Source organism: Mustela erminea, chromosome 6 (genome assembly GCF_009829155.1).
Source record: "Mustela erminea isolate mMusErm1 chromosome 6, mMusErm1.Pri, whole genome shotgun sequence".
In the NCBI taxonomy this organism is placed as follows: Eukaryota; Metazoa; Chordata; class Mammalia; order Carnivora; family Mustelidae; genus Mustela; species Mustela erminea.
In genome coordinates this window covers 3,280,485-3,306,357 of record NC_045619.1, presented here as the reverse complement: position 1 = coordinate 3,306,357, position 25,873 = coordinate 3,280,485, and the positions used below count along the sequence as shown (strand labels likewise).

General features: G+C 57.7%; 1 protein-coding gene across 4 annotated transcripts; it reads left to right on the top strand.

Moving 5' to 3' along the window:
* Nucleotides 1-876: 876 nt before the first annotated feature.
* TTC38 (tetratricopeptide repeat domain 38) lies at nucleotides 877-24,260 on the top strand. 4 transcript variants are annotated; one of them, XM_032345911.1, is made up of 15 exons: nucleotides 877-2,211; nucleotides 3,174-3,251; nucleotides 5,447-5,528; nucleotides 6,874-7,045; nucleotides 7,868-8,041; nucleotides 10,652-10,727; nucleotides 13,433-13,552; nucleotides 15,783-15,842; nucleotides 16,618-16,656; nucleotides 17,607-17,688; nucleotides 19,252-19,417; nucleotides 19,588-19,716; nucleotides 20,830-20,989; nucleotides 21,182-21,255; nucleotides 23,182-24,260. In XM_032345911.1, the coding sequence occupies exons 1-15, from the start codon at nucleotides 2,179-2,181 to the stop codon at nucleotides 23,273-23,275; spliced, it is 1,539 nt and encodes a 512-aa protein (XP_032201802.1). In that variant the 5' UTR covers nucleotides 877-2,178; the 3' UTR covers nucleotides 23,276-24,260. The 4 variants fall into 4 exon arrangements, with proteins under 4 accessions (XP_032201802.1, XP_032201804.1, XP_032201801.1 ...); XM_032345910.1 differs by lacking the exon at nucleotides 877-2,211 and adding an exon at nucleotides 2,243-2,981; XM_032345913.1 differs by lacking the exon at nucleotides 19,588-19,716 and having other exon boundaries at nucleotides 882-2,211.
* The last annotated feature ends 1,613 nt before the right edge of the window (nucleotides 24,261-25,873 follow it).

The following is a 25,873-nucleotide window of genomic DNA, read 5'->3' as shown; positions in this document are numbered from 1 at the left end:
TTCAGTTTAAACTATTTCTACTTGTTCCTGTTTGGGTTTTGAACCATCAGTTCAAGTGGCTTATTTAATTTCCCAGTATTTGGAGCTTGTGTGAAATCTTACAGTTATGCTGGTTTCTAACTTAAGTCTATCGTGGTCAGAGAATACATTCCATCTTATTTTGAGCCTTTGCATGGACTGAGACTTGCTTGAGAGCCCATACAGTAGTGTGGTCTACCTTGCTGTATGGTCCTGGTGCCCTTAAAAACAAGGTGTGTCTCCCGTCATTGGGTAGGTTGTCCTACAGCCATCAACTAGATCAAGAGAGTTGGTACCCAAGTGTTTCATCTTGTATGTCTTCCCTGGGTTTTCTCTGGTTTTCTATCACTCTCTGAGAGAGGCTGTTACTCTCTCCTGTGCTGACTGGGAAACTGTGTCTTTGACCCTTTCTTTCTGTCCTTCTTTGCTTCATGTCTTTTCAGGCTCTATTAGATGGATACACATTGGTGTTACGTCCATGTGAATTGGTCCTTGTCTCGTGATGAGATGTTTCTGTTTACCCCTAGTAATCATCTCTGGAAGTCCTGATGTTCAATGCCAGATGATATGTTGATTGTATCTGAATAAACCTGGAAAATGAAATAAAATAGCCACACTAGCCTTCTTATGCTTACTGTCTCCATGCCATATCATTTTTTTCATTCATTTCGTTTTCAGATTATGTATGTCTTTATACGTAAAGTGGTCTTTTGAAGGCAACATGTAATAGGGTTTTCTTTTCTTATCCTCTCTCTCTGAGTGCACCACCCCGAAGGATAGGCCATTGTCAGGACAGAAGAAGGCAGCCATTGCAAGGAAGGGAGATGGCCCTTACTGAGAAGCGATCATGCTGACACCCTGAGCTTGGCCGTGGGGCTCCAGAACTGTGAGAAATAAGTCCTTGCTGTTCAGACACTGCCCCCACTCCGCTCCCCTCCGTGGTATTTTGTTTTATCAGTCTGAGCTAAGACAACCGGAAAGGTCAGGGCTGAAAACTCAGATTGGGGTCATAGGAGGCATATAGGGAGGAGGCCAAGATGGAGAAGACAGACAGACTCTGGCCGCTTCCGTACTTAGTGGTGAGGCAGACAGAGACAGGCAGTGGGGTGGGAGCGAAAGCAGGAGGGTGTGGTGTCTTGAAAGCCAAAGGAAGGGGGATTTCATCAAAGGAGCAGCTTGGTCTGCTGGGTCAGAGCAGATGAAGATTGGAAGAGGAGGTGCTAGAGGTGGCCAAGGCAACGACGGGGTTTGGAGTAGGAAGGCCTTTACTGTCCTTGACAAGTTCAAGTTCAGTGTTCTGGTGGTGACAACCACATAAAACTCTGGGAAGTTTTGCAGACATGGTAGAACAAGGAAGTCAGACGGTAGGCAGAGGGGAATGGTAGTATTATAAAAGATCTAGATATCCAAAAATATAGAAAAATAACCAGAAAAGATTAAAATAGCGCCCCCACGTGGCACTCACACACAAGTAAGGGGACAGCACTATGGGGGCAGTGCAAGGCCTCACGGTACCCTTGAAAAGAGAATCTTCAGTACTGCGGGTGGAGGCACCCATGGATCTGAATTCCGTTTTTCCTCCAGTCTCTGGTTTCTTTTGCGTTTACATTGGAATCAGTTCCTGAGCATATATTAGTTGCATATTAATCAGCATTACCTAATGGGATCATGTAGCAGATTTTCTTCTACAGGCTCTAGTAGTGAGCGCCATTCAGTTTGATTTAACTCCAAAAAACGACCTCTAGGCATGTGTGCCGGGCAAGGCTTAAGATGGCACCCTGAAGAGCTTGAAAGTGGTAGCTGCTCTAGGGTTCCCCTGCCTCCCAAGGGACTCTACAGTTGAGTCCCCAACAGGGCCCCCAGCAGGGAGGAGTCCCCTGGCAGGGGTGGAGCGCCCTCGGGCCCTGTGGCCCAGGCTAGGTGTCTGATGCGGGGGGGTAGGCGCTCCCACTGCGGCGTACCCTTCCAGCCCAAGCCCGGCGCGGCAGGCGCGGACCTCCTTAGAGCGCCCCGGGGCGGGGCCGGCGCCGCTGGCCAGTGAGCGAGCAGGGGAGCGCGCCCGCTCCGCCCCGCGGTGTCCGGCCCCTCCCCCCCATCCCCATAGGCAAGGCTGCGGAGGCGCCTGGACCCTGATACCTGCCCCGCCACCCTGTCCGCTCCATGGCCGCTCCCGCTCCCCTGCGTGACTGCCAGGTAAGTGGAGGCAGAACCCGGCCCGGCTCCACGGCCCGGGGATGGCGTGGCGCCCGCGGAGGAGGCGGGATCGACCAGCGTGGGAACCGAGGTCAGCTGGGGAGTCGGTCGTGAGGTCCTGGCGTGCGTCCTGGTTGCAGGAAGGGACCAGAGCACCCTCCCGTGGGACCCCGGCCGCGTGTGTCGGCCCCTCGGAGACCCCGGGACCTAAAAAGCATTAGCCCAGGCACGGCACAGGAGGGACGTCCGCTTGCTTGGGATCCTCCAGGGTGGGAATCCTGTACACATTTTGCAGAAGAAGGTGGAGTTCGGGGGCCTTGCCCCGGCGTTATGCAAGAGGCAATCTGGCCTGGGGGTGGGGATGGGTGGGTACAGGATATTTCTCTTCCCAGGGGAGTCGCAGGTCTGTGAGGCCCTGCTAGGGCCCCAAAGGCAGCTCTAAAGGTGAACAGGTGTGAGTCGTCTGATGAAGCTGAGAGAGGGGAGGCGTTGTTTTGGTGTTTGGCGGATAGAAGACTTGCGGGCCAGATGGAAATACCACCCTCCCCACCAAGCAGGCTAGCGTTCTACCCCTTTCCTGGCCTCCCAGACCTTCCTTCAGTCTTATCAGGGACTTACATGTACTGTGTGCTTGCTCTCTGAGCAGACACTGCACGGGTGCCCCATGTGTCCTCTAGAACCCCATGTGGGCCGGCCAAGGATCGGATAGAGGACATTGCCCGGAGGCACACCGCTACTCAGAGACCCCTGCACGCTGGAATTTACATGAGGTTCACCCACCCAGGGCTCAGCTTCGTGTGCTCTGCACTGTCTCTGAAATCTGAGAGTCCATGCCCTCAAGGCTGGGGTTTCTGGAAACCCAGACTGGGTGACAAGCTTCTGCATTTGGAGACCCTCTGGGCTTGGGTGTGGGGGGTTTCCATTTGGAGGATAAAGGGGTGTTCTCTTCTCGCTGTGTGTAGGCGTGGAAGGATGCGGGGCTCCCACTCTCAACCACAAGCAACGAGGCCTGCAAGCTGTTCGATGCTACCCTGACCCAGGTATGCTCCCCGAGCAATGCGGTGGTCTCCCCTCTGAAGGCCCACCGTGCAGGTTTGAAAATTACTGAAGGCTTTTAGGGAACATATTTTTCATGTTTAAATGTTCCGGCATCCCCTTTTTTATGCCGGCAAGTAAGCGGCCCTGCGGCAAGTGAGCAGCTGTGCCCCGCGCTCCCATCTAACACAGGGAGCTTCGATTTCTAGCCCAACACACGTATCGCCTGAGGCACTCTCATGCAAAGCTGCTGAATGATGACCACGGCGGGTACCAGACTCGAAGCTTCTACAGCTTAACACCTTTTTCAGTACTCTGGTTTTATAAGCAGCAAAGCCCATCAGCCCTGTGGCGACCCAAATCTCCTGGTCAGCTTGGGTACAGTAGGGCGTCCTGGCGACACAAACATGCTTCATCATGCTTTGAATCCCCAGAGCCCACAGCTTGGAAAGTGGTGCATGCTGTTTTCCATTTCATGATGAATTTAGGAGCCAGTGACAGTGAAATTTATGTACTCTGGGGCCTGGTGTTGGAGGCATCTTTGCCGACCCATGGCACAGCTGACAGGTGGCCCCAGGGGTGGGCAGAGAGCAGTGGGATATTTATGGAGGTGCTGGCCCTCCATGGGCCTCCCCCTGTGTCCTGCGGGGGCTGATGTGGGTCCCCTCCACTGAGGGCCTGGGGCCCTGGACTGGAGCAAATCTTCGACTATATTGCACTCAGCTTGACTGTTCTGAGCCCGTCCACCGTGTTCCCAGCCATTTCCAACACCAGCGAAGGAGCCTATAGTTTTGGAACTGGGAGGGTCTCAGAGGCGCAGTCCAACTACCCTGACAGGTGGGGAAACTGAGGCCCAGGGAGCTGAGCTGGCTCCTGCATTCAGGTAGGGCAGAAGCAGGATGCACTTGGGTCTGTATATGCCAATAGAAACCCCCAGACCTGGTGTTTATCATGAGCAATGAGAGAGCACTGCCTACCAAGTCCATCCATATGACTTAAGGACCGAAAAAGCTTTTAGAAACCCAAGCAGAAGCCACAGCCGATGAAATGCTCTTAGCTTGCCGCAGGACTCCACTGTGTGCCTGCGAGCTCTGTGCTCTTCCTGCTCCTTTTGGCCTTGGTCGAGCCCTTGATTTGTTACACAGCCCAAGTCCTCAATGTGGCATGGTCTACCCCGACCCCCGCATGGCCTGTGTATATTCTGTCCCATGGGTCAGGGTCAGACTGTGCCAGTCTGTGTTAGACTGCCTCCTCTGTGTCTTAGGAAAACATGCTTGGCTAGTTCTGTGAAGATGTAGGTTAGACATCGTGATGTCTAGACATTTAGACAAACGTGATGAGACACGTTTTAAATTCCAGTGTATTGGAGCGCCTGGGTGGCTCAGTGAGTTAGGCCTCTGCCTTCAGCTTGGGTCATGATCTCAGGGTCCTGGGATCGAGCCCCGTATGGGGCTGTCTGCTCAGCGGGGGGCCTGCTCTGCCCTCTCTCTCTGCCTGCCTCTCTGCCTACTTGTGATCTGTCGAATAAATAAATAAATAAATAAATAAATCTTTAAAAAATAAATAAATAAAATCCAGTGTACTATTATGGTTTTAGGATTTTTTTTTAAATGAGCATTTTTATTTTATTTACTTTCTCTTGCCTACCGCAGGGCCCAAACTCATGGCCCTGAAATCAACACCTGAGCTGAGATCAAGAGTCCTGTCCCTCACCAATGGAACCACGCAGGTGTCCCCCAAAATAAGCATTTTTGGGGGGAAAAAAGGATTAGAAACACATCTACCAATGGGGGTGAGACTAAGTTTGATCATTGGGCTTTCATGCCTCTTTCTAAATTTTTGTCCTAAATGTTTAATAAAGTTCTTTTTTGGAAGGAATGAATCCTACTGTGGTACCGGATTTCAAGGCCCATCTTTTGACTAAAGAAGCCACTGCTCTGGGCAGGTCGCCTGTCAGGACGAAGCTTCCGTTACATGTTTTCCTTTCTGAAAATGGTGACCTGATCGTTTCTAGAAAACGTGCCTTCAGTTCTGGGTGTTTAGTCTTTTCACATGACACCAACCCAGGTGTGGTCGCTTGGAGTTCGGACTGTAAAGTCCTGAATTCTCTAGAGAGAAAATCCAGACTGAGACACATGCCTTCGTCAACACAAACGAAGGACTCCCTGGGGACAGGTCTTTTCTGTCTGTTCTGTTTCAGTATGTCAAATGGACCAACGACAGAAGTCTTGGTGGCATTGAGGGCTGCCTGTCGAAGCTCAAAGCCGCGGATCCAACCTTCGGTGAGTGATGCCATCCCTGAGTTGAGCCCCCTCGTGTGGGTCCCCTGCCTCTCTGGTTCCCTGACTTCAAGACTCAGCTGGCATGGGGATGGCAGGCTGGTGGCAGTGATCGGGCTGGCATTTGCACGGAGGGAGGGCAGGAAGCCGACAGCCACCGTCGGGCTTGGAATAACAGCTGGTTTTGTACAGGTGCCGGGTTCTCCAGAAGGGATCTTCCTAATTTTTTCCCTCATTGTCGGTCAATTCTGCATGAAAGATACTGATCCCACTTCTCAGAGGAAGAAAGGGAACCAGAAATGTATCCCAAATGACCCAGCTGGTAGTTGGGTGGCTGGGACCACATAAGGCTTTCTGTATCCCGGACCTGTCTCTGGAGCCTGAGAGGCAGCTATGGCAGCCTTTCGGGACCCTGGTGAGGCCTCAGCCAGAGACCTCGTGACAGAAGTTGGCATCCCAGATAAGCCACGTGAGTGTTGGTGGTACAGTGGTGAGCAGTAGCTGCCTTCCAGATTAGCCGTGTGTGCCGCGGGCATAGGTGGGTCAGCCCAGTGCATTCTGGAACCTGCTGAGGACAGAGTGCCTGGAATGGGGGCAGAAGGAAGCTGAGCGCAGCCTACAGGGGACCAGGAGTCAGGAGTGTGCTCAGGCACGCTGAGCAGACCTCTGGCCCCAGGATAGAAGCCGGGACCACCGGGGTCATCCCAACACTACACTATAGTCGGGTCCTCGGTCTCGGGCCTGGGCCAGTGACCGAGTTCCAACTGCCAGCAGACACCCTGGCTCTGTCAGGCTGAGGCCTAGGAAGCTCAAGGAGGGCCTAGAGGTCTGCGGACCTGCCGGCAAGGTTGCTGCAAGGGCCAGAGGCAGACCCTCCCGTCCCCCACTGCACCCCCAAGCTCTCCGTGCATGGGCGTGGCTCAGACCCACTGTGCTTCAGAGACCAGCCCCTGGCACTGGACCATCAGCTGAGCCCTTCCCTGGCGTCTCTGTGCGGGCGGTAGTGAGTGTTGGCAGGGGAGGGAAAGCAGGGCTGGAGGGCCATGGGAGCCCACGGGCAGCGCCTAACCGGTCCACCCAGTGGAGGGCTGAGGGGAGACGCCCCAGACACTGGCACGCACCGCAGCGCCCTTGTTAGCAGACACTGGTCCACAGTGCCGCTCCTCCGTGTGCCGCTCAGGGTCCGGCTGAGCTCCGACGGTGGTGGGGGCCCAGCGCGCAGCGCACTGGCCGCCGGCCCGGGCCCTCCTGGGATGGGGGGTGTTTATTTCACACTCTGGCCAGGCTGGCTGGGGCGGGGCGGGGCAGGGCCGTCGCGGTCACTCGTTGCTCTCCAACCTTTCCCCAGCTATGGGTCACGCCATCGCCAATGGCCTCGTGCTGATCGGCACTGGAAGCTCCGTGCGGCTGGACAGGGAGCTGGATCAGGCCGTGAAGACAATGGTGGAGGTTTCCCAAACACAGCCGCTGACGCAGCGGGAGCGGCTACACGTGTCTGCGGTGGAGACCTTTGCCAAGGGGTGAGAGCCTCCCTGGCCAGGCGATGCCACGGGCACCCAGTACCCTCGGCAAGGGGGACTTGGGGTGGTCCTCACCCTGCCTCCTGCGGCCCTCTCCCTGTCCGCTGCTGTGCCTGCACCTGACCACAGATGAGGAGACGGGTGGCTAGGATTTCCGATCTAGCATTCAAGGCAAAATCCTTAATACATATACATACATAATCCATGCTACATACACACCCTCGTGAGTGTCTGCTGTGGGCTTCAAGGTTGTCCCCTGCCTCCATTGTCCCCACAGCTGTCCCCCTGTGTGTGAATGTCGTGATCCTGCAGCCCCTCTCCGGGATAGCCAGTGCATCTGCTCAGGCAGGGTTGACGCTCTGCCCAGCTAGGTGACCTGAGTGGATGGTATGTGGCTTCCAAAGCAGTAAGAAAATTGTGCCTGGCCTTTTCTGCTGGGTCAGTGCCGGTGGCCAGCCTGGCCAAGGTGGGCTTCCCCCCGCCCTACCGACTTTCTGCAGCTGGTTCACCGGCTTTGGCAACTTGTTAAACCAGTTTTTGGTTGGTTTGAATTCCAGAGTAAAGCTTCCCACTGGTTTTTCAATTTTCTGAGCCACAACCTAACACAGAAACTTTTGTGTGTGAGTGTATATATAGTATGTTCTCTCTCTCTCTCTCTCTCTCTCCTCTCTGCGCGACCTCCCTCCCTCTCCGCTCCCCTCCTGATATATTATATGCATTTCTGTTGAACTGGTGCGGACTGGCAAGAAGCGAGGGCTTCTCTGCCTCCTGTGGATACACTGTACGTCCAGTGTTGCAGAGAAATCTCTCTTTGTCTCGCAGGAACTTTTCCAGAGCCTGTGAACTATGGGAACAGATCCTCTGGGACCACCCAACAGACATGTTAGCCCTAAAATTTTCCCACGATGCCTATTTTTACCTGGGCTACCAGGAGCAGATGCGAGATTCTGTGGCCCGAATTTACCCCTTCTGGACCCCCAGCATCCCCCTGAGCAGGTACGTGCCAGCTGGAAACCACGTCGTTTCTTTCTTCTTCTCCCTCCTCTGCCCTGAAAACATGACCCTGCCCTAAAAATACTGAATCTACTGTGGCTCTTCTCCGTGTCCTTGTGAGTGAAAAGGTCTCTCTGTTTGCTGTTCATCCTGTCCTGTCCTGTGGGAGAGGCAGGACCGTACGTATCAGCCCAGGGTAGTTCTGCCACAGTAACAAATAGCTCCTAGATCTGATTCTCCGAAGGCTCATTTCTCGCACGTACTACACACCTGTCACAGGAGGGCTGAGGGCTCTGCAACCTTGTCCTTGTTTCCCTCCTGCATCAGTGACCCAGAGGATCTAGCTGATCACTGAGGGAGAGAAGAGGGCACCCCTGGGGGGCTCCCAGTGGCAGGGCTCAGAAAGGAAGGGACACACTCTGCCACTTCCAAGTCGTCGGCCGGAGCTGGTCACGCAGCCAGGGGAGGGCAGGATGTGCATCTCTGTTCCGTTCTCAGGAGGAGAGGGAGGCCCTGAGTACCAGAGCCATCCTAGTGACCACCACACCGAAAGACCCCTATCGTGTCTAATCACAGGATGGAGGCGCCTGGGTGGCTCAGTCGGTGAAGCGGCTGCCTTCCGCTCAGGCAGGTCATGGTTCGGGGTCCTGGGATGAAGTCTCGCTTTGGGGTCCCCTGCTTAGCAAGGAGGCTGCTTCTCCTTCTACCCCTCCCCCCTGCTCATGATCTCTCTCTCTCTCTCACTCTCTCAAGTAAATAAATACAAGTTAAAAAAAACAAAACCACACAATGGTTGTGTCCATCACAGATGGGCTCATGGATTAGAGAGCTGTGTTCTCAGGGTTCTTCACAGAAACAGAGCAAAGAGGGTATGAATATCTGTAGCCCTATCACTTATACGCACATACACGTATGTATGTGTGCGAGTGTGTGTGTGTGTGTGTATGTATGGAGATTGGTTGATTGATTTTAAGGAATTGGCTCATGAAGTTACAGGGATTGGCAAGAGAGTCTGAAATCCACAGACCGGGCCAGCAGTCTGCGGGATCAGGCAGGGTCTCTGTGTTGCAGTCTGGAAGAAGAATGCCTTCTGGGGACCTCACTCCTTTCTCTGACGTCTTCAGTGGATTGGATGAGGCCCACCCATGCTACGGAGGGTGATTTGCTTTACCCAGAGTCTACAGATTTAAAAGTTAATCACACCTGAAGAAAACCTTCACGAAAGCACCTAGATATTGTCTGGCCGAGCAACTGAGTGCTGTAGCCCTGCCAAGTGGGCCCGTGAGATAACCTCATCACGAGAGCCCAATGGGACAGGGTAAACCATGAGCATTCTGTCCATGTGTAAATGTTGCAGGTGAAATGACCCCGATAAACATTTAAAAGAAATATTTAAATATTTAAGGAAATACTTAAATATTTAAGAGAAATACTTGAGTGTTTGAAAGAAATAAATATTTGAAAGAAAAGTCTGAAAGCCAGTGTGCTAGGATGTGGCTTCTGTGAATCACGAGAGCCAGGCTTTGTCTGTGTGCACGGCAGTAAGCGTAATGTCTGAGTCACAAATAGGAACTCCATCACTCTATCATGTTTTCCCGTAATCCCTCCAAACCCCAGGAGAGAAGGCTTCTTTCAGCCCAGTACTCTGCTGGCGGTTATGGCTGAGAAATCATAGTGCCCATGTATCCCGGGAAGTGTCTTCAGGCCCATCCGGGGCTGGCCCTGGGCCAAGAGGGCGCAGGACAGAAGGGTCCCTGCCTCTAGGAGCTGGGGTCTGGGGAGGAGCTGCCCAGTGAGCACAGGTCAGGCCAGGCCAGGGGCTGGGCACTCCTAGAAGCCACCACCAGCCTGCACTCACTGGTGCTTCCCCGAGAGGCGTCCTGGGCTGTGCCTCTCAGTGAGTGCCCCCAACCGGACAGGAAGGAAATGGCCCCCGGCATTCTCAGGGGAGACACTGTAGTTGATGGGGGTAGAGTGTGAGTTGCCAAGGGGCCCGCTCTAGAGACGGGGCTTGGGGGTCGGACAATTGTGGTAATGGTGCTCCCCACGGGCCAGAGTATCCAGCGACTTGGGGTGGTGCCCGGCTGGTGAAGGGGAGGGCAGCCCATCTCCCAGGGTTGGCATAACCGTGCCACAAGCCGGGCAGCGTAAAACGACAGACATCCATGCTCTCAGCGTTCTGGAGGCCACAAGGCAGAAATGAAGGCATGAGCAGGGCCATGCTCCCCCTGAGGGCTCCAGGGGGGAACCCCTCCTCACCTCCTCACCTCTCCTTAGCTTCTGGAGGTAGCTGGCAGTCCTTGGCACTCCTTGGCCTGGAGCTGTGCCACCCCAGCATCTGCCTGTGTTCTGTGGTTCCAGCATGTATGTGTGTGTGTGTGTGTGTGTGTCCAAGCCTTCTCTCCTCTCTCTTGTAAGGACACCGGTCATTGGATTCGGGGCCGGCCCTCACCCCGTAGGACTTCATCACCACTGCACCGTCTGAAAACATCCTAATTCCATGTCCATGTTCATGTTAGGGTCCATGTTCAGATGTCCTTCTGGGGGACACGGTTCAGCCCATACTGAGGGCTAAACAGGCCACTTTTCCTGAAGACTTTGTTTTGTTTTCAGCTACGTGAAAGGCATCTATTCATTTGGATTGATGGAAACCAACTTCTTTGACAAGGCAGAGAAGCTGGCCAAAGAGGTGAGAGGGCCCTTGCCAAGGTGCCGACCCCTCAGGGAGGGCCGTCGGGTGGGGCAGAGCACACACGGGGCAGAGCACACCAGCCTCCCTTTCCTCAGAGACACTGGGGAGGACTCGTGGCCACGGCGAGCACAGCCTCCCGTCCTGCGGTCTGCAGTCCGCACGCCGCCTTCCTGGGTGTGATGAGGCCGAGGGGGCTGTGTTCACCTCACCCTCGCGGCCCCACAGGAGGCAGCTCCAGGCTCCCCCAGCTCTGTCTGTCTCAGAGCAGAGCTTCAGGGAGATGTCCCGGGACTGCAGATGCAAGCTGCTTCCCCAAGGGCCCTGACCCGGGGGCTGGGCTCCTGCCAGCCAGCCCTTCCCTGAACCTCTGCCTCCTTCCAGAGGGAGGGAACCCAGGTGAAAGTGCAGAGGAGGGTGGGTGTGTGCTGCCCGCCAGCCCGGGTCCGTCCGCCATGCTCTCCTGGTGGGCCGGCTGGTACCCGGGCGTGTGGTGGGCACCCCTCACCAGGGGCCCAGGAGCAGGCAGCAGGCTGTGGCAGTGGACTTGGGGCTCGGGGTGTCCTCTGTGGCCCTTGGAGTCCCTGTCCTCCAGCCCCTCTCCTCAGGCGAGTGGAAACTGAGGCCAGGCACAGAGGGGCTGTCACACATACAGGCACTTTATACACAGCTGCTTAACCTGCTCCTGTCTACCACGAGGCACTGTCTTCCTCACTGTCCCCATGACGGGGTCACGGCTCAGAGAGGGGCCATGGCTGGAGCCTCCTTCACTCCATGCAGCTCAGGGAGGGCACAGCAGGTGCTCGGCCAGGCCTCCTCTCCGGACCGCTGTCCTTCAGGCTGCCTGGACCAGACCCGGCTTCCCACATCCCACCCAGTGCTCCTCCCCGCAGATATCGCCATAGTTGGCCCCCAGTACCCCTCCCCAGGAGGCCATGAGGTTCCTGAAATGTGTTCCGGTTATCGAGATGGAGCCCAGACTCGAGTGCAGGGTGATGGCTCCCTGCAAGGCCTCTGGGCTCCCCGGCTGGGCTGAGCAGGCCACACTGTCCGGGGGGGGTCAGCCACAGGAAGGTACCCTGGAGACCATGGCAGCTGGACCCCCTCCTTCGGTGATGTCCATCTGGGCAGCCAAGGGCTGGCAGGATATTTCCAGAAGCCAGAGGACAGACAAAAGGCGCAGGCTTATGCCTCACTGGGGCATAAGGAGGTGGTAGCCTGGGGAGCCCTGCTCTGCTGGCCTCATGCCCCTTTCTCCCGCTGCACCCCCTCCTGCAGGCGGCACACTCTGACCCCAGTGCCAGTATGCCAGAGATCACAGAGCAGGGCCCCACAGTGGCAGTGACCGCCCCGCCTCCAGGAGAGCGAGTTGCGTGCACCCGGCTCCGCTGGCGTCTGGAGAGGCCTCAGGCTGGTGGTGCATGGGGTGTGGGCCTAGCAAGCCAAACCCCAGGGGCAGAGAGAGCAAAGGGCAGAGGGCAGGGGAGCACAGTGCTCGGGAAGTGTGGAGCCCAGGGATAGGCTGAGGCTTCGGGCGGGGGAGGTGGGCAGGGCAGGCCCTGGGGGCAAAGGCTAGGGGGACCTCCTGGGTGGTGCTGAGCCTCTGTGACTCTGACCCAGTGAGGAAACTGGTCTGGAGTCCCTCGCAGAGGGTGTGGGCCTTAACCTTGGGAGCTGCCCCGCTCCCTACGCTGAGCGGCAGGCCTCGTGTCCACCCTGCAGGAGGGCAGCACCTCAGTGGGTCCCTTCTCGGGACGCCCCTTTCTTACAGCGTCCCCACGTGGCCTGGGCAGGCCTGTGCAAGCAGCCGGTGGAGCAGAGAGGCTGGGCTTGCTGGGGACAACCTATCGGCCGAGACCCCACAGCAGGGGGCCAGGCCAGGGACTCTGCCTCTGGGAAAAGCATGGGGCACCGAGGCAGCGGGGCTGGGGGACGTCGTGATCTGGTGTGTGGTGCAGGAGACCTGGGCTCCTGTGGATGGTCCGCTGCTTCAAGCTTCAGCCTCCTCTGGGCCTGGCGTTCGGGAGGTGCCCAGGACACAGAAGCTGAACCCAGGAGGAAAAGAAGAAGACAAGGTGGGGTCGGAATCCCACCTTGTGCCCCGCCTGCCTTGCCGGTCACCATCAAGCTCACTGGTCATGGGAGGGCCTACTGTTCTGAATAGTAAGAACATCAGAACGAGCCCAGAAGGCCATTCATAGGCGTGTGGTCGTCTGCAAGGGGGAGCCAGGAGCCCGAGTTGGGGGTGGGGCGGTGGGCTCAGCATTCGGATCTTCCGGGGCACTTCACTTCCGCGGCACTGTTGCTTCTCACCAGGGCGGACAGGCCCAGAGAGGCTGGTTGGCCTGTTGCAGGGGACTCAGCCACGTGCAGGAGGCTGTGGGGCCCTGGGGCCGAGTCCCGGCCTTGGAAAGAGCCAGCTGCGGTCCTGCGTCAGTCGGCCAGCCTCCCCGAGCTCGGTCCCTCAGCTTTGAGGTGGGCAGTGATACCCTCACTAGTGACAGCACGCGGACGCTCAGCGGGGCTGGACTCGGGGATCATTGTCGTTCTGAGGCAGAGCCTGGTGCCCACACTTGTGCCAGCCCCACATGTGCCCGTCCAGCGTGGGCCCCTCGTCCCCGTGTCACTTGGAGGTGTCTCAGGTCCCTGGGCGGCCTGACAGATCCACGTTCTCTCTAATCGTCTTTCACGCCCTCCCCGTGTAGGCTTTGTCTATCAACCCCACAGACGCGTGGTCGGTGCACACCATTGCCCACATTCACGAGATGAAGGCAGAAATCAAGGACGGAGTAGAGTTTATGCAGTCCTCAGAAGCCCACTGGAAGGTACGATTCTTGTCCACGGGTCCCCTGCCTGGAAAACCCCAGGCAGCCCCTTGAGTTAAACTGAGGCTTTATGGACAGCAGTTCCGGGGTGCAGCTTAGCTTAGCTCTGGGAAAACTTGTGTTCTGCTTAGAGGAGTTTCTGTCAAGACACAGTGTCCCCCCTCGGAGCCACATGGCTCCCCGCCAAGCCTGCCAATGTTTTGCAGGTGATTCTAGAATACGTTTTGTGTTGGGGCATTTGGTGTAAAGGCACGGAGCGGAAAACTCCCAGGGCACAAGAGTCTGTCCCCACTGAGAACCTGGAGGGCCCTGAGCTGCCCCTTCTGCCACCACCCACCAGCTGGCTCAGCAGGGACTCCTGGGGTGGGGGTCAGCGCCACGTAGCTCTCCTTCCTCTATGTGCATCGTGTGTCCCCAGGGTTATCTCTGGTGGTCAGCCTGGCCACCTGTCCAGGTGTGGTCTGCAGCCCAGCCCTCCTCTGTGCCATGGTGGGCTTCCCCAGGTCCCGCTGGCCAAGGCGGGGCATCTGTGTCTGGCACCGAGCAGCAGGTGCTCAGTGCCTGAGGGAACCAGGAAGAGACCAGGAATCGGGCAGGGAGCAGGCAGGGATTGGCACAGCCCCTCCATCCCTCCAAGCTGCTCCCTGGCCTGGGACGTCCCAGCGGGAAGTGGGAGTGGAGTTAGGCAGAGCAGGTGAACAGGGGTGAGATAGCTTTTCAGAACGATGATCCCGGGAGGTTCACACCCAGATCTTTCTGAGGATCCACAAACACTGGGGACGGGAGAGGCACTGGCGCAGCCTGAGCCAGGGCTTGGGGAGGGGGACGGTGGGGTGCAGTCTTGCCCTCAGGCTCCCCCAGGCAGGTACTGCTAGCTCTTACAAGAGCAGTGGGTCTGGGGTCGGGGGCGCAACTGTGTGGCCACCCTCCCTGCTGAGGGCCAGCGGCTTGCCTAGGCAGACCCGAGGGAGCCCAGGGAAGGCCTGGCCAGGGCCTTCCCCCAGATGTCCCTTCCCCAGATGCTGTGATTTTACAGGTGTTTGAGGTCTGGTTGGACCCTGGGGCAAGAAAGTGACCCTTTGAGCTTTGTTTCCCCCTTGGTACACCTGCTATTGTAACAACTATGAAGCCCTTGGCCCCATATGAGTTCCTATGGGTGTTGGCTCCAGTCATGTGTAAAATGAGGCAGTCCAGGCTGGCTAGTCCCCTGATGTTTGCATCTGTCCCCCGTGGTGGCTTCGGGCAGCCTCTGGCCTGGCATTACAGCCCTGCAGTTGATACTGTGACCTGGTGCTCCCTTTCCTCCGGCTCCTGCCCCAGACTAGAGTTCAGACTATGCCACCCTGGACACCTCACTGAGAGTCCAGCCCAGACTTCTGTGTCCTCAAAGGCCCAGTCAAGTGGGGTGAGCAGTTTCCCAGCAGCCCATGAACCACACCATGATGGGGGCACTCTCAGGGATGTGGAAACTCAGAGGAGGCATTCGACCCCATTGGACTTGAGGGGGAAGTGGTCAGGGAAGACTTCCTGGAGGAGGCAAACCCTGAGCTGAGTATGGAAGGATGGTAGGGGTTTGCCAGGTAAAGGGTGGGGAGATGGAGGGTGTCCCAGCCCGGGACCAGATGGAGCACAGCCGCTAAGGCCGGCCAGCGTGGGAGGAAGAAGAGACAAAGGCATCTGGATGTCCTCAAGCACAGGTGCGGAGTGGACGTGGGCCAGGGAAGGGGCGTGGCCAGTTTCTTTTCCCAAGAAAGGGAAGGTAGTGTCCAGGGAGGGGAGGAAGCATCTGCAGTGGCCTCAGAAGGAAGAGCCGGGCATCCATGGTGGGGCCAAACGGGTGCCAGTAGTAACTGTCCAGATGTCAACCCCACCCCCTTTATTTGGAAGGGGTCCAGCCTGGGGCCTATTGATCCTCATGGCTTTCTTGGGACTTGGACACCCAGCAGGGCTCTGCACCCATTCGTGCAACGGATTTATCGCCCGTTTTCTCCACTCGGTGCATAAGGAGGGCTTGAGGCCTGCCTGGATGTCAGCCCTGCTCCTCCCACTCCAGCTGTGGGGCCGACACGTCACCAGTCCCTCCGAGCTGGGCCCAGGCAACCTGGCCCCAGGAGACGTTTCCTGAGCTCAAAGAGTGGGGAGGGGCTCGGCCCCGTCACAAAACCACAGCCAGTAATTTCGGTCCCACGGGCTGTCAGATTCTTCTCGAATTTTCTCGTTCTTTCCCCAGGACTCCGATATGCTTGCTTGTCACAATTATTGGCACTGGGCTCTGTATCTGATTGAGAAGGTAAGACGGCCCACTCTTACCTGTCTAGACGTCCAGTGAAATCAGTCTCTTTCTACCTCTTGCTGTCTCCCAGGGATAATTTTTTGCGTTTGCACATTTAGATAATGTCTGGTTGTAACGGAGCATTCACGTTTTCAAATAGCTTTTCAGGCTTAAATGACCTTAGTCATTTTTCACTGCCTGGACATGGAAATTATATATATTATCTATGGAGACGATCTAGACCGAGAGTCCTCTGCTGCTGGAGTGAACGGCCAACCCCAACCGCCCAGATTGTACCCGAAGGAGACACGAGAGCCTCCAAAGGGTTTGTCCCAGTGGAAGTGAGGGTCGGGGATAGCACCCTTGATCCCAGGGACTCAGCACCTTCTTGCAGTGGTGCTTACCATGGAGACAATCTAGAAGCTCCCCGGAAGGTGAGGGCCCGCTGTGCTCAGGGTCTGGAGGAGAGCAGTGGTCCCCACTGAAGGTACTGAAAGGAAAACAGAGAGAAGAAAAGACTAGAAGAAGTACACGAGAAAGCTTGTAGCGTCGACAAGTGCCGTGGGGACATTCAGGCCTCCACAGAAACTGTCCGTTGGGTAGCAGAGGTCAGCACTGCCTCTCCCGGAGCACAGGGGCTTCTGCTCATTGACCCTCAGACCCTCTAGGCAGCACAGCCCATCCCCTCATGCAGGGTGCTGGTGGCAGGCAGGGGAATGGACTCTCCAGCCCCTCTTGCGGTGTTACCTCTGACCTTCGTCCCATGTTGATCACGCACACTTGATCCTTGCAGGGCGAATATGAGGCCGCCTTGACCATCTACGATAACCACGTAAGTCCACTTCTGGAGCCAACTCGGTGGATGGCAGACGTTGGCCTTTTAGTCTCTAGCACATAGTTGAGCCCGTCAGCACGGTCTCCGCCAGAAACGCAGCTGGAGAGAGAACTCCTCGTGCTTGCCGAGCGGTGGCGCCGCTGGGACAGGGTGAAGGCGCTCACTGGGTCCCCGCCGGCGCCGGTACAATGGCACGGCTAAGTTGGTCTTTCCCGAAATCCCGGAATTTTCTGTAGTCCTTTTACACGGCTTGTCTTTGGTACAACCAATGACCTGCCCGCAGGAATTTTTCTTTCTTTCTTTCTTTTTAGTAAAACACACGCAAAATTTGCCCCAAGACCGTTTTTGACCCTAGGGTTCCATGGCACTGAGGCCACTCACCAGCCCCACAGTCCGTCTCTGAAACAGACTGCAGCCCCAGGCCCAGTGAGCATGACTCCCCTGCCCCCTCCTCCAGCCCCCAGGCAGCTTTTAAGAGAAAAGAAGCCTGACTGCAGCTCTTGGGAAACCCCTGCATGCTTTGTAATAAAAGGCTGTAGGGGGGTGTCACAAAAATGCTTGGGGCCCAGGCCTCTAACCCAGAGGAAAACCGTCAGCAAAGTGTCAGTTGATTCCTCCCTTTGAGTTCTGTCAGGATTGTGGGGTGATACAGAAGGACGGCTCCCTCCATGCCGTGAGGGACATGATGAACACAGAACCCTCCAGGGTAGTCTGAGGCCAGGGTCGGGAGGGGACAGGTGCCAGCGCCCAGCCTGTGCTCAGGGCCGGGGCCTTGCTTCAGGTCTGGCACCTGGCGTGGCCAGACCCCTGGGCGATGGGCTGGTTCTGGAAGCTGAGGGTGCAGGGTGATGGCGGTGGATGCCGTTGGCTGAGGGCTGGCTCAGTGCAGGCCCCACACGCGGCCCATCCTTGGGGCCCCTTACTTGCCCACCACCTTTGTCCTCCAGGTCTTCCCCAGTTTGAAGGCCAGCGGGGCGATGCTGGACGTGGTGGACAGCTGTTCCATGCTGTACCGGCTGCAGATGGAAGGTACAGACCTGTGCCCTCCCCTTGGGCTCCTCTGCCCTCCCACAGAGCGAGGGGAAGGAACTCATTACTGAGCCACTCCAGGGCCTGTCGCAGACCCGAGCGGCTTGCCTTTGTGTGGCCTTGGGTCCCGGCTCTGCAGCCGCCTTCCAACCAGCCCGAAGCCAGTGGGTTCTAGCCTCTGCACCCCCTTTCTTCCTAGTGCCAACATCTCTGGGTGCGCAAGCTCAGGGTCCGGGCCGTTCCCGCCGCCTGCCCGCCAGCCCGGCAGAGCACGGGTGCTCTGCGTGCTGCAGGCTCTGTGTGCTGCCTCCTTTCCTATTAGAAGAGGCTGACATTTCCTCAACTCCCTGGGATTTCAGGCAGAGAGGTTTCTCAACACCGTCACCCCAAGCTCTGCAGGCAGCCTGGATAGCTGTGAACACAGCTCTGGTGCTTCTGGCCAACAGCCCAGGTGCCAGATGGTTTCCCCTCTCCCTCAGGCCCAACAGAGCCAAAGCTCTACTCACACTAGGCCCTGGGCTGGCGGGACAGTGTGGGGTTGAGGGCCTGCACAGGGCAAGCTGTTTCCAGGAAAGCCTCCCGGTGGGAGTGAAATGTGAGCCATGAGGCCCGTGGAGGGTTTTGCTTGGCAGAGGTGGGAAAGGATGTGATGTGCAGAAAGCAGCCTGTCCAGGGCCCCCAGGACACAGAAACCAGCTGCCTGTTACCGCGCGAGGGGCCGAAGACAGGGTCAGTGTGGGCAAGGATGAGAGGTGGGTGGCTGGAGCCCAGGTACCAGGAAGACCGGTGAAGAGTCTGGCTTTGATCTGGGTCTGCAGGGAGCCTTCTAGACCAGGGCTGGGCAGGATTCCCATCTGCCTCATGGCGCTGAGCTCAGGGAGGCCGAAGCCCACACTTTCTGAAGCCACCTGGAGCTCTCTGGGGACCCTGAAGCCTCGTGCCCCGGGGCACATGCCCAGGGAGGCCTGCGGGGACAGAGGCTAGCAGCACAGTGGGGGGGAGGGAAAGGCCGCTGCTCCCTCACGAGCAGGGCGGACACTCAAGAGAACTGTCTGATTTGCTGCCAGAGACAGAGCTCAAGGGCAATGTTTCTACCATAGGGGTCACCCAGAGCAGAGGCAGGAAGGAGGTAGTAACTCGAGGAGTCAGGAGGCACGCAAGGCGGGGAAAGGGGCCGGGGAGCGCCGAGAAATCCCGACACAAATGTGAGAGAATGTTATTTAACTCTGCCGACTTTTATTAGGTAGCAGGTGCCAACGGTAATCCCAGGACAAATTTCAAAAATGGTTTTGGGCTTCGTCCAGGGGACCAGAAACTTCATACCCTTCAGTAGTTTTCTCTATTGCAAGCGTCTCCTGCATTTACAATTAAACGAGGTTAACATAAATGGGGCCCAAAGGTCTCTGTGAGAGGCCAGAGGCCAGCGGCCAGCCCTGTTCCCCTGCCCAGCCTCCCCAGCTGGAACACAAGAGCCTCTGGGGGGCATGGGGGTTCAGGAGGCCCGTGCGTAGGACATGCTCACATGGGACACCAGGTCTGCAGGTTTCTTCTCTGTGCCCTCAGGGGTGTCTGTGGGTGAGCGGTGGCAGGAGGTCCTGCCTATAACCCAGAAGCACAGCCGGGACCACATCCTGCTTTTCAACGATGCACACTTCCTGATGGCATCCCTGGGAGCTCGGGACTCCGGGACCACCCAGGAGCTCCTGACCACCCTGCAGGATGCCAGCAAGTATGCCAAGGGGCCAGGGACCCGCTGGGAGGGCCATGGGGTGCTGGGGGTGGGCTGAGGTCTGCTCCATCCCTGGCCAGACTGGCCCAGGAGGCTGGGGTTGGAGGCCCCACTTGAACGCCACCGTGGGGATGCCCATGGAGGGTGGCTGTCCTATGTGTGTCCCACAGGTGTGTGCCCCCACCAGCTATATCACGCAAGGACATGGCTATTCTCCTAGGAGCCAGAGTTGCCTTTCCATCGCCCCGCTGGGGGTGGAAGCCTCAGTGCCATGGGTGCCGCCTCCCACAGGGGGCACGGTGAGGCTCTGCAACCAGAAATCCTTGCTGCATACCTTCTGAGATCCTGGACAAAGTGCTTCTCTGCTCTGAGCCTCAGTCTTCTCATCTGCCAACTGGGGACAGTGCCTGCTGAGGCAGACTGGCCAGAGGGAGGTGCGGTGGTGTGGCCACACAGCCCCCTGGCCTGGTTCCTGCCATGGGTGGGAGCCAGTTTCCGTCCCAGGAGAGGCCAGGGAAGCAGCCACCCTTCGGTCTCCCCCCCGGAGGGCTGGAGCTGTGGGAGCCGGGACCCCTGGTGCTGTCCTGGGGGCGGTGCTGGAGCTGGCCACCAACCCAGCCGCCTGCCCGTCCCCTCCCCCAAGAGCTGAGCTGCAGGATCCATGGGCCTCCACTGGGGAGGCAGCTTCAGGCAAGGTGTCTGCAGCTCAGCGGCGGTCATGTCAGCCCAGGAAGGACTGGGGAGCCCACCGGGCACTCCAAGATCTGATTCTTTCTATTTTATTTTTTTCCAAGATTTTATTTATTTATTTGACACACACACACACACACACACACACACACACACACACACACACAAAGAGCCAGTGAGAGAGAGAAGACAAGCAGGGAGCCTGATGTGGGGCTCTATCCCAGGGCTCTGGGATCATGACCTGAGCCGAAGGCAGATGCTTAGCGACTGAGCCACCATGCCCACTGTCCCCATGACCCAGCTCAACCCCCACCTGTGGGCCAGCAGAGACATGGGCCGTGACAGCCGTGTGCCCCAGCGTGGGGGCAACTTCAGCACCGGGCTTTATCTGCACGGTGTGCAATCCTGACGGCCCTGTGAGGTTGGCACTGTACCCACTTTACAGATGAGCAAACTGAGGCCAGACGTTGGGGGACCTGCCCGAGGTCCCCCAACAGCACAGTCCAACCCTGTGGAAAGGGCTGTTCAAGCCGGGGTTGAGAGTCCTGTTCTCCCCTTCCCGCCCGCTTCTCCTGTCAGCACCCCTGACCCAAGCACCTGCTGTGTCGGGCACAGAGCCAGGAATGCTGGGCTGAGGAAGAGCGGCCCATTCCCTCAGGACACCTGAGTCAGGCAGTGTAAGGTGTCCTGCCAGTAACCGAGGGCACCTCCTTGGCTGGCAGGGCCCCCGGGGAGAACTGCCAGCACCTCCTGGCCCGTGATGTGGGGCTGCCCCTGTGCCAGGCCCTGGTGGAGGCTGAGAACGGGAACCCGGGACGTGTTCTGGAACTGCTCCTTCCCATCCGCTACCGGATCATCCAGATCGGGGGCAGCAACGCCCAGGTGAGCCCCCAGCCTTGGGCTGCACCGCTGCCGGCGGCCTCTCTCCGGGTCAGCGCCCATGAGCGCGGGTGTCCTTGTCTTTCCCACACGCGGGGAGTTTGTTCCCGAGAACAGGCCTGCCCGCGGTGGGATGGAGGCTCCCAGCCCTCACCCCATGTTACACCAGCCTAACCTGCCCCACTGACTTCTCAGAGAGACATCTTCAACCAGCTGCTGATCCACGCGGCCTTGAACTGCACATCCGGTGTCCACAAGAACGTGGCTCGGTGAGTTCCTCGCTCACACCCATGCCAGGCTTGGGGACATCTCTGAGCCGAGCTGCCCATCTCACTTGGGGGTCTTCCCAGGGTCTTCCAGCCTGCCGAGACTCCCACCTCCCTCTGCCAGACACCGTTCCACCTTTGAGGTTGCAAGGATGTGAGGCTATGGGGGGCTTGGTTTTCCCTGTTAGCACACTCGACTTGACCACTGGGGTCCACCCACCCCCAGGCCGGCCCTCCTGCCCTTCCTAGCCCTCCCAGCTGAGCCACGCTGAGCTATAGTTACCCAACATGCCCTGCTCCTTCAGGGGCCTGGGCCTTTGCACATGCTGCGCACTCTGCCGGGATGCCCTTTCTCACGGGCTCTGCTGGGTTCCAGAAGGTGGGGGAGGGGCAGGCCAACTCAGGGCCTGGCATGTGGAGGTACGTCTCATGTGGGAACACTAGCAACTATCTCATGTACACACGCACACATCAACTTGCCATGGGTGCGGGCCAGGACACCTTGCTCTGGAGGCTGAGCTGGCCGGGACTCAGGGAGGGAGGGTGCCCTGAAGAAGAGACAGTTGAGAGGCGGCCAGCAAACCAGCAGATCTGATCAGGCGCAGTGGTCAGGGTAGGAGGAGCAGGAGCTGGAAGGTTAGGGGTGTTGGGGCGGGGGCACCTGAATTAGAAAGCGTGGCAAAGCCTAGCCCTCACCTGCAGCCTGGGAGGTCCCACGCCTCAGCTCGCCTTGCCCTGCATGGGCAGCCTGGTGTCCTTGTAGGTCCCCTGCACCCCACTGGAACACCAACGAGAAAGGGGGCAGGGAGGGGCGGTGGGGTACCTGGTGGGTAGAATAGGGGTCGGGAGACCCAGTGAAGTCGGGATGACCCTAGGCTGAGCCCTGGAGGTCAGGCAGAAAGGCCCAGGGTTAAAGCTGCGTGAGGCCCATTGTCCCAACAGTGTCTCCACACTGAGCAGAGCAGGTGTTCTCAGCACTAATGAAACAGCTGTGCGCGCTCTGGGCGCGCTGGAATTGGCTGGATCGCTGATGTGTCCTACGCGCCCCTCACTGTTCACCCCTCCATGGCCATCTGCCACAGCCACACACCTTTCTTTAGAGGTCACACTGCTTAGAGTTCCAGGCCCCCGTGTGGGTGCAAGTTGGCATCTCAGGTTGGCAGGGAAGGTGGGGCCCCTTGGACAGGCTGGCTGAGGGCAGGCGTGGGGTGGGGGCATGCCATGGGGGTGGAGGGCCTCCTCTGAGCTGGGCGGTCTGCCTACTGGGGTGTTGGGGGACAACACGCCACGGCGGCAGCCCAGAGCAGATGCTGGCCACAGAGGAGAACCTGCTGCTGTTGGGGTGACGGGCAGCTCACTCCCCTGCCCTCCAGGGTGGAAACCCTGTGCCCCACGCGTCGTGTCCCCACTCTGAGTGCGGCCCACCTCCTTAACCCCACCCTTCACCCCGCAGAAGCACTGTTACTCATCGTTCAGGGTCTTTGCCTTAAGAACTTGTTTACACGTGGGTTTCTCCATACCTGGTCTCCTGCCACTTACCTTCTGAGTCGGCCTCGGCGTGGCTTCCCGACCACCCTCCGGGCAGGCTCTACCTTCTTGTCTGGCAGGCGGATGGGCCCCCAGCCTCCCAAGGCAGACGAGGCCATGGTCTTGCGCTCACTCAGTTATGTCTTGGGGAGCGTGCCGACACGTTCCCCGACACCGATGCCCCGACCTGCCTTCTCATCCTTGCCCTCCCCCACCCACCTGGCGCCCTGCCAAGACCAGGTCTTCTGCTGTTGGTCTCTGTCCCTCCCTCTGCAGTGATGCTGTCCCCTCTCTTCCCATCTCAGCCCCAGCCCGAGCTGCCTGTCCTCTCTTGGGGCCCAGGGATCACAGGGCCCCCTCACTTCTAGGAGGTTCCATCACAGATCTTGTCCGTTTCCACAGGAACCTTCTGATGGAGCGTGACGCCTTGAAGCCCAACTCACCCCTGACCCAGCGGCTCATCCGAAAGGCCGCTGCCGTCCACCTCCTCCAATGAGCTGGACCTGGGCCCCTCCCCAGTGTCGGATCAGCTGCCCCCTAAACCCTGAGGTTAGAAGCAGCTAGAGTCTGTTAGGGCTGTTGAGTAATTTGCAGCTTTAAGCAGAAAGCCCTGTAACCAGCAACATTATGGGAAGTAGGGACACAAATCAATTTTAGACATGACTCAGAATCTTGGAACCCTTTGTTCCAAGGGCCAAGGGCCAAGGTGCATGTGCCAGCAGCACTGTTGCCACTTGCCTGGCAAACTGCTTTCCCAGGGGACTCTTGTACCTCCTGGGTTGGGGGGGCTGGCTTGGCTGGGGGAAGGGGAGTCCTCCCATGGGGAACACTCTTGCCCCTGAGGCTGCCCCTGGGATAAGCCCTCTCCTTTTGTCTTCCCCATCAAATTCTAGATACGTTGTCCCATCTTTTGGGTGAGAGCACCCATGGGGGGAAGTGACTTGCCCAGGGTCACAGCTACCAGAGGCCCTGAGATTCACCTTGGACCCCCCAGCTGTGGCACCCCCCCCAAAGCAGCACAGGCATTTGGGGTGGCCCTCTCCTGTCTCTGGAGAAGTCTGTGGACTTCCCCAGGGGGCTCCGGTGGTGCTAATTAAGGGACCTCAGGTATGTGGCTTCCTTTGCCCACTAGGACTTGGATCACATGGGCGCACATGCACTGAGCGGGCACACTTTCTGGGGGTTGTGGACTGAACTCAGGGTTGCCCTGTCCTGGCAAAAACCAAAGTCCATGGAGCTTTACTGAGATCTGAGCCAGTTTTCTGTTTCCCCATCTTAACATGGTCCCAGTGACACTCCTGAGCAAGCTGCTGATTTCACTGGAATGTGCTTGTGAGGGGCATTCCCCACCCCTAGATGTTTCTCAGGTTCCTTCAGTGTAGGCTGAGATTAGGCAGGGACTCAGGTAGGGGCAGTGGAGGCCTCCAAACTGATTAGACAAATTTCTGAGATTAAAATAAATTAGTTAATTGGTTCCTTTGCCTGACTGTGCTGGCGGCACCTTTCATCATCTCCCACGTGCCAGGCTGGGTCCTGAGGAGACACGCTTCTCCTTGAACTTGGGCGTGGGGGCGGGACATTGAGTCCAGAAGATGGGTAGTTACAATAGGATTTCGAGAGAGGTGCTCTCTCCATCCAGGAGCTAGGGACACAGGCCAGAGGGGAGCCTACCCTCCCATCCTGACCTGTCCCCTCTTGTTACCTGCCCACATTTCATCTGCCCTCCCCTCTCCTGGTTCCAAGGAGGATACAACTTGGCCAGGGAAGCCAGGAGCCCTGATCCCTCCTTGGGGAAGCCCTCCTCGGGGAAGCCATCCTCGAAGCCACTGTAGGCTGGCGAGGGTGCCCACAGGGCTGTGGGGACCCGGGTCAAGCACCCTCCCGAGCTCCTGTTGCAGGCGCCTTGTGATTGAGTCAGGCACACAGAGGCCTTCGGACCATCGACAGGGCACGGGCACCCCCAAACCAGTTGCTGCCCTCAGGAGGCCCTGCTAAGTGGTGGGAAGCCTGGAGCTCCTGGGCTGGGGGGCCCAGCAAAGCCAGCGTGCTCAAGGGTGAGCAGGACCCCAGAGAGGCAGCTGGGAGATGACCTGACCCAGTGCCCTCCTTCGAGCCCCTCTTTCCTGGACTTCCCGGTTCCTCGAGTCAGTTAATTCTCCTCTTTCTAAAGCCAGCCTGAAGCTGGTTTTGTGTTTCTTACAACCCAAAGGCTCTTGACAGATACCTGAAGCTGGGTGTGCCTGGGACCACCTTTCTTCTCCAGTTAAGCAGGAACCTGAGCAAAAGACAATGGAGTTCATGGGGCGCCCGGGTGGCCATGTGGGTGAGGGTCTAGCTTGGGTCGTGGTCTTAGGGTTGTGAGACGGAGCCCCGTGTCAGGCTCTGTGCCCAGTGTGGAGTTTGCTGGAGATTCTCTCCCTCCTGGTCATGCTCATCCTCTCTCTCTGTCTCAAATAAATAAATCTTAAAGAAAAAAAAAAAAGGCCAAAAGACAATAGAATTCAGAAGGAACCCCATGGACGGAAACTCAGGTGGTGGAGGCGAGGTCTTGGTGGACCCAGCACATCCGAGTGCAGTGGGAAGCCAATGGCCACAGAGGGCGCCCTTTGATAGAAAAGACATGTTGGAGATGCCAGGACAAGATAAAAGGGATGCAGAGGTCAGGCTGGGCTCTGTCCAAACTGCGAGACACTGCCCCCCCCAGCCCCTCTCTCCACCTCCTACCCCTTCAATATCCAGCCTCCACTCTCCCAGCTCTTGCCTGGGGTCCGTGGCTGGGCTGCGTGAGGCTGGGGGACATCACATAACCGAGCCCCTGCCATGCCTTTTAGGGGCTCAGGGTCTCACAGGGAACTGGAATCAAGAGAAGTGGAGAGGGAACACAACCACACAGGGTGATGGGCGCGGGTGATGGGAAACCAGGGACAACGTGGAGTCCAGATGCCAGCCAATAGAGAAGCCTTGGCGTAGGTCCTGGGCCTGGGAAGGCTGCCCCCTGGACAGCTCTCCATCCAATCTGCCCCAAGTAAACAACTCATTTCCGCCCCTGAAAAAGGTGTTCCTCCCTCTGGAGTTCAGACCTTCCCAGGGCAGA